The 15,362-nt window shown below is 40.3% G+C and overlaps 1 protein-coding gene across 1 annotated transcript in view; it reads left to right on the top strand.

The window, feature by feature from the left end:
* Window positions 1-15,362, top strand: part of LOC126272406 (zinc finger protein 761-like) — a 348,537-nt gene that overhangs the window by 118,246 nt on the left and 214,929 nt on the right. The window contains exon 6 of the mRNA XM_049975234.1: window positions 2,867-3,069. Within this exon, the coding sequence (XP_049831191.1) occupies window positions 2,867-3,069 (203 nt within the window). The remainder of the gene's footprint in view (window positions 1-2,866; window positions 3,070-15,362) is intronic.

The raw sequence follows: 15,362 nt of genomic DNA, 5'->3' as shown, positions 1-15,362 counted from the left end.
CCACCACCATCTACTCCAGTTCGGTCACTAGCGTCACCTATCCCATCAAAGGCATGGCTATTTGTGAAACTATTAATGTGAGCTACAAACTAAGCTGCAACCACAGTGCTGCAATCTACATGGGCATGACAACACGATGTCTGTCTGTATGAATGGCTACCAAGAAACTATGGCCGAGAAACAGCTGTACGCCTACCCTGCTATCGCTCCCCCTTCCTGCCCCAGTCTCCTACCTACCCCCACCACCCGGTTGCCTCTCCCGTCATTTGCTGAAGTCTTTTGGTTGTACCTATCTGCGACTCACACCCAAACCTTCAGATTTCAGACACTCACATTGGTACCAAAAGTTTGTCAACCAAACACCAATTTAGTTTGCACTGTGAGCTGTCATCCAGTAGAAGATGTGTAAATGGTAATTAAAAGTAACACCAGAACTACAGAGTATAGGTAAACTATATCTGTGCCCACTGAATTGAAGATCTTTGGTAGATGAGTTGGTAGAGTGTCAGATCGTCGTGTGGAAGGTCCCGAGTTTGAGACCCACTGATGGTGATTTTTTTTTGGATTATGTGTGGAATTGTTATATGAGAGAACTTTTTTGCCATGTAAAAGGATGTTCCAGAGTTTGTAGCAGTGTTCTTTTGGCAGGCTGCTTTTGCTTCGTTAGTTGAAAATAGCAAACCTATAGTGTACATTTGTATAGATAACATCACACCTATCTATACAAATGTATACTATAGTTTCAACTAACAAAGCAAAAGCAGCCTGCCAAAAGAACTTTGCTACAAACTCTGAAACGTTCTTTTACATGGCACAAAAACGTTCTCTCATATAACAATGTCACACATGATATGTTAAAAAAAAAAAATCACCTGCAGTGGGTTTCGTACTTGGAATCTTTTGTACAACAATCTGGCGCTCTACCAATTCACCTACCAGAGATCTTCAATTTAGAGGGCACAGATATGGTTTGCCTATACTCTGTGGTTCTGGTGTTACTTTTAATTACCATTTACACATCTTTTACTGGAGAACAGCACCCAGCACAAACTAAATTGGTGTTTTGGTTGATACTCTATCGATGCACGATGTTTAGTGCCGATGTGAGTGTTTGACACCTGTGGTTTGGGTGTCAGCACCTCCATTATATGATGTGTAGGAAATATCTTTTCATAATATTGTTACCTTACATCCTGGATTTTCTATTGGTTAATAATAGTAATAATCACAACAAATATTGTGTGTCTAAGAATCCTTGAAAAGTTTGAATGATAGACTGTTATGACAGAAATCAGCTAATAACCTGTTTAATTAGATGTTGCCATTAGGAAACACATAAGACTATAATTTAAAAAAATAAAAATTAAGTATATTAAAACATGTGGTGGAAACAACAAAATAAATTGGATTGATTCTTGATGAACATTTAACATAAATGGTAACAATAAATTTACAAAAGAGATATGGTTTTTATAACTGTGCCTCATGCTAGACCACACAAAGAAAAAGGAGGTGTACTGTCTCCTCTTACACAGATATTTTGTGGCCTCCATTTGCCTTTTCTATGATCTCTGTTTGATGTTGACAGTACTCTACAGCTCTGAATGCATTCAGATATAAAACCCAAACTACAATGTAGGAAAAGACAGATTGCTACTTATAGCCATATAGAAGACATGTGAAGTTACAGACACGCACAATTAAAATATCCTTACATAAAACTTTTGGCCACAACCTTCATGAGCAAAAGAGAAACACACACCATTCGTACACACAAGCAAGTGCTCCTCATACACACATGACCACTAATTTTACCATCTCGGGCCGGAATGTGGCCAGAGATGGTGGAGTTGGCAGTCGTGTGCATGCTTGTGTGTGTGTGTGTGTGTGTGTGTGTGGTGTGTGTGTGTGTGTGTGTGTGTGTGTGTGTGTGTGTGTGTGTGTTTCTAGGCTATGGCTGAGACCTTTACGTAAGTGTCTATTAATTGTGCCTGTTCGCAACTTAATATGTCTTCTTTATGGTAAGTAGCAATCTGTCTTTTCCTCCCTTGATTTTCCATTGTTTGGAAGTATAAATTACTACATTTGTGTGGGTGTTTGCTGTAGTTGCTGACCTTAATGTTGTCTCTGATGGAGCAGCAAAATAGCTTGCTTTTTTTCTGAAATAAATAAATAAATAAATATTCATATTACACACACTTCTTGCAATGAACATGGTAGTAAAATTGAAGAAATATATGTTTGTACACAGGTCTTACTAGCTGTAGAACATCAATGATTGTAAAAGAAAGAAATTAAATGACATTGGTATACTACGTATGGTATCAAAAACAGCTCAGAGTGACTTACAGTGTAAATAAATGATGAAAGGAGTTAACGTAAAGCCTCAGCAAATAGTTGAGGTGACGATAGGCACATAAACAAGGCTGAGAACAGTTCAGATGAATCCTTTTACAGAATTTCCTTCCGCTGTTTGTCTCTCACCAAAGATTTTCCATTACCATAATTATGGTGTACTTAAGTGTATGTAGCTCGGGTAGAGCTCAAGAAGCCTGCTGCAGCTGTGAATCATTCTGACCCAGTTACCTTCACCCTATTTTACCTACCCCTCTTTGTGTCTCAGGGGCTGTGGAATCAAAAAAATACATGGAATCATAATAATTTCTGCTTATTTCTAAACGTGTGTGTGCAACCGCCTCTCCCCCCCCCCCCCCCCCCCCCCGCCCCCACCCATCCTCATTTTTGTTTGGAAATAGATGGGTGGAAGGAGGGACACACGCATGTATAGTGTGGTTAATTAATTGTATAATTTAAATGACTGCAGGTGCAGCAAAGATGCTTTTATTGTCTGATTGCTTATTTGCAGTTCTTAGGAAGCTCAGTCAGCACTAGACTTCCCAGTATTCACTGCCTCACAAAATGTACAAAGATGTTGAAAATGGAAGAAACCGTAGATGGGAATAATGTGAAAGATGTGCATTTTGCAGCACCGGTCAATGAAGGGGCAAGTGACCATTGTGAAATTCTTCTGCCAGATATGGACTGTAGTGCCACTCCTTCTGACAATAGGTGAGTATTTCTTATGGCTGTCATATGTGACAAGTTTTAATGTGGCAGATACCCTTCAAACAAATAGATTGCCGGCCGAGGTGGCCGAGCGGTTCTAGGCGCTACAGTCTGGAACCGCGCGACCGCTACGGTCGCAGGTTCGAATCCTGCCTCGGGCATGGATGTGTGTGATGTCCTTAGGTTAGTTAGGTTTAAGTAGTTCTAAGGTCTAGGGGACTGATGACATTAGACGTTAAGTCTCATAGTGCTCAGAGCTGTTTGAACCATTTTACCAAAAACAAATAGATTGGTCAACTCAGTATTTTCGTAATGTTAGGAACTTGAAGAATGTGGATGAAATGAAATGAGCAACGCTTAAACAAAAACAAAGAAAATGTACAGATTTTTAATTGTCTCATTTTAATGGCTGATTCTAAAGCTGAGCCTCTCATAGTTTGCTAGGTTGAAGGTCTTGGCTGCCAAAAAATGAATTACTAATCCCTTTTTTGCTATTTTTTTCCAAGGTAGCTTTTAGGGGCAGATTTCATTCGTCATCAGTTTTCATTGTAGCAATCAGTATTCTGCCTTTTCAGCTACACTTCTACAACTATAGATCTTTCCTTGAAAGAAGTAGTGTCCTGTGTATTCTTGCAGCAACTACTTGTTGAAGGTCTGTGGTGCTTAATTGCAAAATGGGTAAATGTAAACATCATCTGTGATCTCCAACTCATTTTGCAGGCTGTGTGGTTATACAGCATGTATACGACCCAGGACAACCGGGAGATCCGGGAAGAACCCGGGAATTTTTTCATCCGGGAAAAAAACGGCAAAAACCCAGGAATTTTTTAGAATTCTGTTTTTTTTTCGTTGTTTTAGATTTGACTGGTAAGAACTGATACTCTATCAAAGGATATTACTGTATCCTGCTGTTGCAGAATAATACTGCGGCATTAAAACATGAACGAGAGAAAAAACAAAAATAAAACTAAATGCGCCATGTAAAATAACACAGTGCACGTACAAGCGTCTGCCAACAGCAAAATGTGTCAAAGGTCTTAGGAAGTATATGCAATTCTTAATAACAATGAATTGTCTCCGATGAGTATGACGTCATAACTGTTTACATTAGATTCATTTAAGCAGTTATGAGCGAGCTCATGCACACGCGCAGTTGAGTCGCATATGAGTAATACTGTCTCCCGCTTCTGGCTACAGAAATGTGGCTATTGGCTGTGTAAGCAACAGTAGGAGCAACCACCCTCATGGGTACCTGGCAAAATTTTACTGGTGCGCCCAAGCTGCCAGATTCACACGTGTGCAGCAGGCATGGATCTAGTGGGAGGGGAGGGGGGGGGGGCTGCAAACCGGGGTATCCGAATGGGCGGCAGTTTCAGGGAGAGGCGACCAATTTATATTCTTGAGGAAAAAAACTTTGTTTCACAAAGCACTTAGCATCCAGCGCACGTCAGTCTATCAATTATTCATACGATTTTGAAATGCACCCCTGCTGGTTTGTGGACTTTTTTTAACACATTCTAAGCTGATTTTTGAAAGATTTATAAGTTGAATTTTGAATGCGTGCATAGTGTACGTGATGTCTCTGCCAGGGGCATCCTCGTCAGCCTCGTTCATGAGAAATTGGAACATGCGAATTTCTCGACCTCCACTATCGGGTGGAGAAATGTAGGGTCCCCCTGAATAGGTCAGGCATGCACTACACGCTGGAAGCGGCTACAAGGGTAGCGGAGTACGTGTGGAGTGCACATGGGGGTTTTTTAGGTTAGAGAATTCCCTCCCTAGGCCCGACAAGATGCTTCCTGAGACGCGGCAAGGTAGGAGTAGGCAAAATGCAACAGGGAATAACAATATTAATGTGCTAATAGTAAACTGCAGGGGCGTCTGTAGAAAAGTCCCAGAACAGCTCTCATTAATAAACGGTCACAACGCCCATATAGTACTAGGGACAGAAAGTTGGCTGAAACCAGACGTAAACAGTAATGAAATCCTAAACTCAGATTGGAATGTATACCACAGAGACAGGGTGGACAGTGAAGGGGGAGGCGTGTTTATAGTGATAAGAAGTGCAATAGTATCGAAGGAAATTGACGGAGATCCAATATGTGAAATGATTTGGGTGAAGGTCACGGTTAAAGCAGGCTCAGACATGGTAATTGGATGTCTCTATAGGCCCCCGGGCTCAGCAGCTGTTGTGGCTGAGCACGTGAAGAATAATTTGGAAAATATTTCGAGTAGATTTCCCCACCATGTTATAGTTCTGGGTGGAGATTTTAATTTGCCGGATATAGACTGGATGACTCAAACGTTCATAACGGGTGGCAGGTACAAAGAATCCAGTGAAATTATTTTAAGTGCTTTATCTGGAAACTACCTTGAGCAGTTAAACAGAGAACCAACTCGTGGCGATAACAGACCGGAACTATTTGAATCAGTTAATGCAGAACAGGGGATCAGCGATCATAAAACGGTTACTGCATCGATGATTTCAGCCGTAAATAGAAATATTAAAAAAGGTAGGAAGATTTTTCTGTTTAGGAAAAGTGACAAAAAGCAGATTTCAGAGTACTTGATGGCTCAACACAAAAGTTTTGTCTCAAGTACAGATAGTGTTGAGGATAAAGTTCAAAACCGTCGTACAATATGCGTTAGATGAGTATGTGCCAAGCAAGATCGTAAGAGATGGAAAAGAGCCACCGTGGTACAACAACCGAGTTAGAAAACTGCTGCGGAAGCAAAGGGAATTTCACAGCAAACATAAACATAGCCAAAGCCTTGCACACAAACAAAAATTACGCGAAGCGAAATGCAGTGTGAGGAGGGCTATGCGAGAGGCTTTCAATGAATTCGAAAGTAAAGTTCTATGTACTGACTTGGCAGAAAATCCTAAGAAATTTTGGTCCTATGTCAAAGCGGTATATGGATCAAAACAAAATGTCCGGCCACTCTGTGACCAAAATGGTACTGAAACAGAGGATGACAGACTAAAGGCAGAAATACTAAATGTCTTCTTCCAAAGCTGTTTCACAGAGGAAGACTCCACTGTGCTTCCTTCTCTAGATTGTCGCACAGTTGACAAAATGGTAGATATCGAAATAGACGTCAGAGGGATAGAGAAACAATTAAAATTCCTCAAAAGAGGAAAGGCCGCTGGACCTGATGGGATACCAGTTCGATTTTACACAGAGTACGCAAAGGAACTTGCCCCCCTTCTTGCAGCGGTGTACCGTAGGTCTCTAGAAGAGCGAAACGTTCCAAAGGATTGGAAAAGGGCACAGGTCATCCCCGTTTTCAAGAAGGGACGTCGAACAGATGTGCAGAACTATAGACCTATATCTCTAACGTCGATCAGTTGTAGAATTTTGGAACACGTTTTATGTTAGAGTATAATGGCTTTTCTGGAGACTAGAAATCTAATCGGTAGGAATCAGCATGGGTTTCGAAAAAGACGATCGTGTGAAACCCAGCTCGTGCTATTCGTCCACGAGACTCAGAGGGCCTTAGATACGGGTTCACAGGTAGATGCCGTGTTTCTTGACTGTTTCTTGATTGTCAGTAAAGCAGATGCCAGACTGAGATTCATTGGAAGAATCCTAAGGAAATTCAATACGAAAACAAAGGAAGTAGGTTACAGTACACTTGTTCGTCCAGTGCTTGAATACTGCTCAGCAGTGTGGGATCCGCACCAGATAGGGTTGACAGAAGAGATAGAGAAGATCCAACGGAGAGCAGCACGCTTCGTTACAGGATCATTGGGTAATCGCGAAAGCGTTACGGAGATGATAGATAAACTCCAGTGGAAGACTCTGCAGGAGAGGCACTAAGTAGATTGGTACGGGCTTTTGTTTGAAGTTTCGAGAACATACCTCCGCCGAAGAGTCAAGCAATATATTGCTCCCTCCTACGTATATCTCGCGAAGAGACCATGAGGATAAAATCAGAGAGATTAGAGCCCACACAGAAGCATACCAACAATCCTTCTTTCCACGTACAATACGAGACTGGAATAGAAGTGAGACCCGATAGAGGTACTCAGGGTACCCTCCGCCACACACCGTCAGGTGGCTTGCGGAGTATGAATGGAGATGTAGAAATGCGAAACTATTTCCAAACATAAAGCTTTTTGATGGTAGTAGGCCAAATAGGTATTTTGTATTGGTACTTCATGAATTATATTGTCATACTATAAAAATGACCATTATTGCCAAAACAGGCTCGCTTATTTTGTGTGTGTCACAATTGCTGCAATATTAGAAAGGCCTATTTTGTTTTTTCCAGCAAACAGTGACAAAATAGACATAATTAGATCGAGAAACCACACCAGTATGGGTATTATATGTATTAACAGCTTTCTCAGTATTAGACGACGACATTTCGATTTTTCATGTAGCAAAACGTTTGACGAACTTTGATGAGGTAATAGTTCTTTCACAGAAAGGAAAGCACGCCTTGTAAAGATGCAGCAAGATTGGAGAGAAAAATCGCTAGGACCTAATAACTGAAGAAATGTGTACTGTCTTGCCTCTCTCTTGTCTTTACTGGATTTAGGTAGCCTACATTTAATTTTATGTCACACAGAAGAGCAAGTTACTAGCTAATAGGCAATAAGAAGGCCAGGTTTTCTGAAGAGTTCTTGTTCTTCTGGCTACAAATAATCCCATCCAGTATTAATTGCATTTATTTTTATTTTTTAGTGGGACAAGATGTCAAAACAGCCAACTGGGAGCAGGAGAGACACTACAGGACATTTTAATTTCCATTGTCCTGAAATAGTTTGATGGCATGCATTGCAAAATATACACGTCTGAGTTCCACACAGCGCGATACCGTGATGTGCGCTATAAGAATATTGTTTGAAGAGGCGTGGCACTGCGCTTCGTCTCTCTAAAGGCCAAAAAACGTGTTTTGTGTATCAGAAGACTCTTCAGAAAGACGTGCACAGAGCAGTCTGAGTTATAGTGGGGTGAGGGGTGGGGGTGTGGGGGGGGGGGGGGTTAGTCTCCACGTGACCCGTGTTTACGTTTAGTGATTCATCTGTTTCCTCTTTGTTTACTGCTCTCACGTCAAATGAAAACAAGACGGATTTCTGTGACTGGGAGCTATCAAGTGAATTAAAATACACCCACTTAATTACGGAAGGCTTAAATATGTTACTAGTTTCAGATTTTATTTTATTTCCACCTTTCTGACAGTCGAGCATCGATCACCTTGCAGTACAATAAAGTTATTTTTGTCAGTTTGCTAAAGAAATTTGGCATTTATTAAGATTTCCTCTGAGGCAGTAAATTTATTTGAAACGAAGTGTTTAATTCCACACTATTGGCTAGTTTTAATTGTTTGCTGCATTTCAAATGCACATTTTCATCTTGTAGCACGTATGACATTATGCCATAATAAAGAACCAAACATGAGATATTAGAGTACTGGTACTACTGAAAATCATACCGAAAAGCTTAATGTCAGGTTGAGGCCTAAGCCACTGGGAATCTTACCTGGCGCTCTCTGGCAACTGCTGAAATGAAACTGTTTCTAACAGGTCACAGGAAAATATTGTGAATTGTGGTTTGAAAAGCGTTATTTTCAAAGTAGATTTTGTTTTACGTAAGATGAACTATGTGTGTGAATGTACGATGAATTTCTTAAATCACAGAGCGTTTGCTCCTATTTAAAAATCAACTCTTTGATGACAAGCCATGCAGATGATTTTTGAGCCCAGAAGATTAGAGATTTATGTCGGTATTAAAAATTTTGCTGGCGTATTTGTATGATGTATCTTAAAGTGTAACATGCGCTAAACAGATCAACATTATATGTGAAAGCTTAGCTTCTCTTGTAGCTTATTAATCTTAGAGACAAATATTATATGCAAAAGCTTTGCTTTTCTTGTAGCAACACTATGTATAGTAACTTAAACCATTAACTTTTCCTGTTGGTGGAATTCGAATTCATACTTCCGCAATACAAAAATTTGCGGCGTACATGTTGCTGCTTATCAAAGATCTTTCCAAAACTTGTTCCCCCCCCCCCCCCCCCCCCTTCCCCCGAGTTTTGTTTTCTTAAGTGCCGAGAAATTCTACGTTGCTGTATAAAACCATATCTTTTCAAAGGATTGGTAAGTTTTACAGTTCCGACGGAAAATATACTGTGACTTCTGAAATTTTCCCGGCGTATTTATTCTTCTAATAATTATTAGAAGGAAAAAATACTGTCACTTAACATGGGAAAAGTGTATTTTCAACCGGGAGAAAATGTATTTTTAACCGGGAGATCCTGTAATATTTTTTCCTTGTCCACGTATACACCCTGTTATACATTGTCGCTGCCGAGACACCACAAATTTCTGCTGCACATAGGGAACAAATCTATTAAGTAAATAGATGTGAGAAATTTCCGAAGGCCAATCTGTTGTGCTCATTGCATCAGATTGATGAACATGAAAACAGCACTAGGAGTTCAGTCTGGGTACAGCTCTCATGTCCATATCATAAGTTAGTGTTTTATGCCCTGTGCTGTCTGACCTTGTCTGTTTTCAACACCAGATTTCTTACTCTACATTTGCCCACATTTGTGTCATATGTTTATTTTGCCTCATTCTACCTGCTCCTGTGGATTGAGTGAAATCAACAATTGGCCACAGCCAGCATCTGTGCACTCGTAACAATATATGGCACCCAAGACAAATTACCCAGTATATTTATCAGCAGATTTACTTGGATTGTTTAGTGGTTGACTAGGGTCAATCCTCCACACTTCCAGACCTTTTAATCAGTATCAGTGTGTATCACCAGCCTTGCTTTGACTTCTGAGGCAGGGTTAAACTCATCACTGCTCCAAGACTGATAATTGAGGCAATCCAGCTCTCTCAACTGCATTCCAGAAAATTCAGAGACCTGACTCTTTGTATACTGCGTAAATGCTCAAATGGCACTCAAAAACACAGCACATCAAGTTTTGTACCTATTAAACTCCACCCTACAACAGGTGTGTCATTACAAATTACATCATTACCATCTGGAAACAAGTCATCTCTGTTCAGAAATATATCTTATATGGTACATTTGGTCACATGTTCATACTTTCTTTGGCTAGAATTTGTCCAGCATCATACACAGATAGGAGAAGAAAGAAAATTCTGAGTTTTTAATGTTCTTAAGAAATTAATGTTTACAGATTACTAAACTATGTGGAAAAAGATAGAAAAGAAAATTTTGTGTAGCCCCTTCAAGAAACTAATCACAGCGTTCACTATCCATAACCTTAATTTGGATTGCAGATGATTTTGATCCCATTCACTTCAAATGCAGGTGCATTCTGTGATCCATTGCAGTGAGCTGTTTGGTAGATGACGGTAAATCATTGTGTGTACTTGCACTCCCAAATTTGGTTCTCTATAAACTGATTTCACATTACCGCTTCTGTAAACACTGGAATATTCATTCTTGAAATTTGTTTTAGCTGCTACTTTCCAGCTCTCTATGTAAACACTCTACCACATTTGAGTACATGATTGATTCATAGTATATGAAGCTAACTGTTCTGAGTAGGCCCCTATATAAAATTTGTATAATCATGTTATACTGAGATTGTGCTCTTTGTTTGTGCTTATACATGATTTCTGAAATTATTTATAACAGCATATTGCTATTATTGTTTGCCACCTCTAGCAGCTGTCTGTGGCTTGCGTTTAGTATGTTATATTTTATAGTAATCTCTTTTGCTGATTGTTTTGTGTTCTGTAACCATGTATTATGGAGTATCAGTTGAAGTTTGACAATATGAATGTGGTGAATGTTCTCATAAATTTCTTTTGACAAATCTTCTACTGAATCTTTGTATCAACAGTCCATACATTTAATTCTCTGCAGCTTTTGTAGTTTTAAAGTAGTACATTATTTACTTCTTTACTACAGTTTTGTAGTACTGTAATTCTGTCATTAGTCAATTGTTTGATATAGCTATTTATAAGTGCAAGATAGCAATGACAAAGTGTTGAGAGATCATTAATCAACCAATGGTGATTCACAAAAGTAATACATTCTTTGTCGAACAGAGTAAAGTCCAGGACTGAATATAAGAATCTGGAAATGATAGATTGTGATAGTGTCTTGATGCCTCCTCTGTGTGGTGAGTTCCAATCTATCATATCCATATCATTACAATTCTTTATTATTGTTCTGATGCTTCAGTGTTGCAGTGTTGGACTTTGCGAAAGATACCACTAGGGGTCAAGTCTATACAATGTTGTTTACAATGCTGCTGACCTCGGCAAGCAATTGAGTGGTAAACCATACTAAATGCTTTGTGTATTCCACTTTTCTTTGGCCTGTTAATCATTTTCTTTTTGTATGCTGAACTGAGTGAAAAACTTATCTTGGCCCATCACAGTGGACAAGTACAACTGATGCAATACTACGATGGTTTGGCAATACCTGTCACTGAGTGACAGTTCTGCTTTCTCTGAAACATAAATCATGCGAGAGGAAGACAGGGGTTGTACACCCACATCACCACTATCCCTTCGGGTGCTCTGAACTCACTGCCACATTGCAGTGTCCACACTAGGAGTTTATCAATATATTGTCATTTTAATACTTCAAATGTAGTAAGATTTAGAAATGAACTGTTGAAATACTGAGTAATATCAGAGGTAAAAATTGGACTTTTCACATTACATTAGTTTTATGTAGCAGTTGTACAATCTGAGCATCACAGTAATCTTTGTGCTTACATTCAAGATACTGCATAAGATACCTGTCATGAAACTTATAAACTACAGGGAAATAAACTACAGGGAAATAAACTACAGCATTGTTATGGTACTGCCCACATTCCTTTTGTGTGTATTGAATTTACTATTACTTTAAAGAATGAATCAAAATGAGAGTTATTGTGATCACTTTGCTACCTTTTAATTTTAGTCATACCCATACTTCAGTGTAACACACAAAATCTAGGTTGTTATGTTTTGGACTGTGTTTTTCCCATAATGGATGACTTCCACAGTCCGTCGTTGAGAGGTTTCTACGGTCGATCAGGATGGTGTATTCTCTCTCACACAGAGGCATTGCAGGCTCGATTGGCAGGCGAGGTAGCCAGGAGTCTGTCAAAAGGGAAGATGGTCGCAGCAAGATAGACGGATTACAGTAAAACTTTCTGTTGATACAATGTGCAGGTGTAGGCAGAAATGTGTGTTCTCCTCTGACAGGTGCAGCCTGATGTCAACCCGCAGTGTCTTCTTACCCAGTGTAGTGAAGGCAACCTTGACATCAACGTTCATACACCATTAGAAAGCAGCACAATTATGATACACTTCAGTGGTAGCCAGCTAGTGGTTGTGCAGTGACCTCTTAAGGTGGAGTGACTGGTTAATTAAGCTGGTGGCAACTTGGTAAAGCACACCAGGTTAGCAGGATTCCACAGGTTCAAACCTCAGACCCTTACAGTTCTGACCTGGAGCTGCCTGGAGGAGTCATCTGGTCCGTTATACAGGTCTGATGAAATGTCAACCAACTTCTTGTTCCTCAGTATGTCATCACCCTGCCCATTCATTATATCCATGCACTGAGTTAGTTTGGTCCTGGCTGTGGAGGCACATGTGGGCAGTTGCTCCATTGGCACTTAGTTATAAGAGTTTTACCACATGTTGCAGAAATGCTGGGGTTAGTTAGCAGGTCAAAAGTGTCATCAGCTGCAGAACTTTGTGTATAATAAACAGAGCACATTGCCACATTATTCCTCATGTTATTCTGTCTGTGGCATTACGTTCTTTCCCCCTTTGGTGCAATTCAGTTTCCAAATTTAGTGTGGAAAGCTAGCTGTGAAGATGCTGGGAACATACCTATAAGTAACAGGTGGAAGCCATAATTCTCCACAGGGTTTATAGAGTTTTAGTCAGTGGCTTAAGTACCAGTGGCATATACTTACAGGTGGAAAGACAGTGACTGGTGAATCTGAATAATTCTCCTTTTGTGACAGCAGCGGACAGCATGTACCAAAATATAGATTTCGGTGGCTGATGCAGAGTTTTCCAATGTAAGGGGCCAATTCTTAGCTGCTATCAGTTGGTCCATGATGGGTAGCTATAAGTTGGACCATGCTAGAGTATTTTTGGTTTTCAGAGAGCAGGATCTTGAAAGGGAAATGAGATAAGTAAATCAGTGGGAGTCTATAATGGTCTCAGGTAACTGAAAAGAGACATGTCCCATTGATCATTAAACCCTGACTCTCTACTTCTACGTCACATGTTCCACATACACGACCCTAGTTGTAATGTGTGCAAAGTGTCAACCACTTGTGCACTACTCAAAAGGTAGTAAGGCCCAAGTCTTTGACAATAGTCAGCCTAGCGAGTACTTCCTGAGAACAGGTAAATGTGGAGATTCTGCACAAAACCAGCTGAGCTCACAAAACCCTGAAATGATAAGGATCGAGATTGTGGGATTTCAGGGTAGCCACAAGTTCTGGAAATTGGGGAATATTAGGAAATTTCAAATGTGTTGAGGAAATCAGGGATATATTAGGGAAATTTGAAAAATTCTCTGGAAAAAATCTTGTTTTTGTCTCAGTAGATGAAATGATTTGTTTACTCAGGTGTCATGCATTGTCACTGGTTGGGCATAGCAGATTACATGTGCCACTTCGCTACTCCCACTTACTTACTGCTTCACTCTTTCCTACCATTCACCTCAGCCTGCAGTCAGTGCTGCCACCATTTCTTGCCACTAGTCTGGCAGCTGCTGACGAGAGGCAGGGAGGTGTGAGGAGTGGTTTGTTTGGATCTGATTCTCAGAAACTGTTACCAGTGGCCGGAGATGGTGGTCATTGGTGCATGAGTTGTGTGTGAATGTGTGAGTGCTTCATTTTCTGATACAGGCTATGGCTGATAGTTTAGTTGTGAGAGTGTGATTGTCATTTCTTCATGCCAGCCTGCAGCTCAGCGATCATCTTTGTGGTGAGTTGCTACCTATCCTCATTAGTATTGATTCTCAGAGTATTTGCGCAAGTTTCTTGTTGCATGGATTTGTCAGCACAGTCTCGTTTCATCAGCATGGTGTCTGTGGCATGTGAATAGCTGGCCATACAAGTGGACTTCCATGACAGCCCAAAACTGCAGGCCACTTCTGTTGGGTATCTGTAAAGGATCTGGCCTGCCAATCTGAAGCCCATCATTTCCCACTAAATGTGCAAGCCCTGCACATCATATCTAGTCTCACTGATGTGAATGCAGGCCAGGTATGTTTGTGTGAGACATAATGCAGCAGATTTTCGTGGTTTATCTGAGGACAAAGGACTGCAGTGCTCCTCGGCAGGTCAGAGGCTGCCGGCAACAGCTTTCACGGATTGCAGCTGTCTCACCACAAGGAGATGGTATAGTGCAGCATTTTATAGATATTTTATTTATTCTAGTACATTTTGGCACTTCAAAAGTAATTTATATATTAGGAAGTATGGGTGATAAGAAAAAAAAATTGTGGCAGTCACTGGTGGTTTGTACACTATGTGCTCATATTTCTTGAAAGGAAAATCACACAATACCTGTAAAATAATAGGCATGACACAGTGGGTAATAACTGACAATAACAAACATAGTAGAACCAACATTTTATTGGTGGTCACCTATAGTGATTAGGACCACTGACGGCCTTGGGAGAGCCAGTCCTGACAAAACTCTACCATCTGGTGAGCAAGATGTATGCGACAGGCGAAATACCCTCAGACTTCAAGAAGAATATAATAATTCCGATCCCAAAGAAAGCAGGTGCTTACAGATGTGAAAATCACCGAACAATCAGTTTAATAAGTCACGGATGCAAAATACTAACTCGTATTGTCTATAGACGAATGGAAAAACTGGTAGAAACTGACTTCGGGGAAGATCAGTTTGGATTCCGTAGAAATGTTGGAACATGTGAGGCAATACTGACCCTACAACTTATCTTAGAAGCTAGGTTAAGAAAAGGCAAACCTACGTTTCTAGCATTTGTAGACTTAGAGAAAGCTTCTGACAATGTTGATTGGAATACTCTCTTTCAAATTCTGAAGGTGGCAGGGGTAAAATACAGGGAGCGAAAGGCTATTTATAGTTTGTACAGAAACCAGATGGCAGTTATAAGAGTTGAGGGACATGAAAGGGAAGTAGTGGTTGGGAAGGGAGTAAGACAGGGTTGTAGCCTATCCCCAATGTTATTCAATCTGTATATTGAGCAAGCAGTGAAGGAAACAAAAGAAAAATTCGGAGTAGGTATTAAAATCCATGGAGAAGAAATAAAACTTTGAGGTACGCCGATGACATTGTAATT

Source organism: Schistocerca gregaria, chromosome 5 (genome assembly GCF_023897955.1).
Source record: "Schistocerca gregaria isolate iqSchGreg1 chromosome 5, iqSchGreg1.2, whole genome shotgun sequence".
In the NCBI taxonomy this organism is placed as follows: domain Eukaryota; kingdom Metazoa; phylum Arthropoda; class Insecta; order Orthoptera; family Acrididae; genus Schistocerca; species Schistocerca gregaria.
This window is presented reverse-complemented; position numbering and strand designations above follow the sequence as displayed.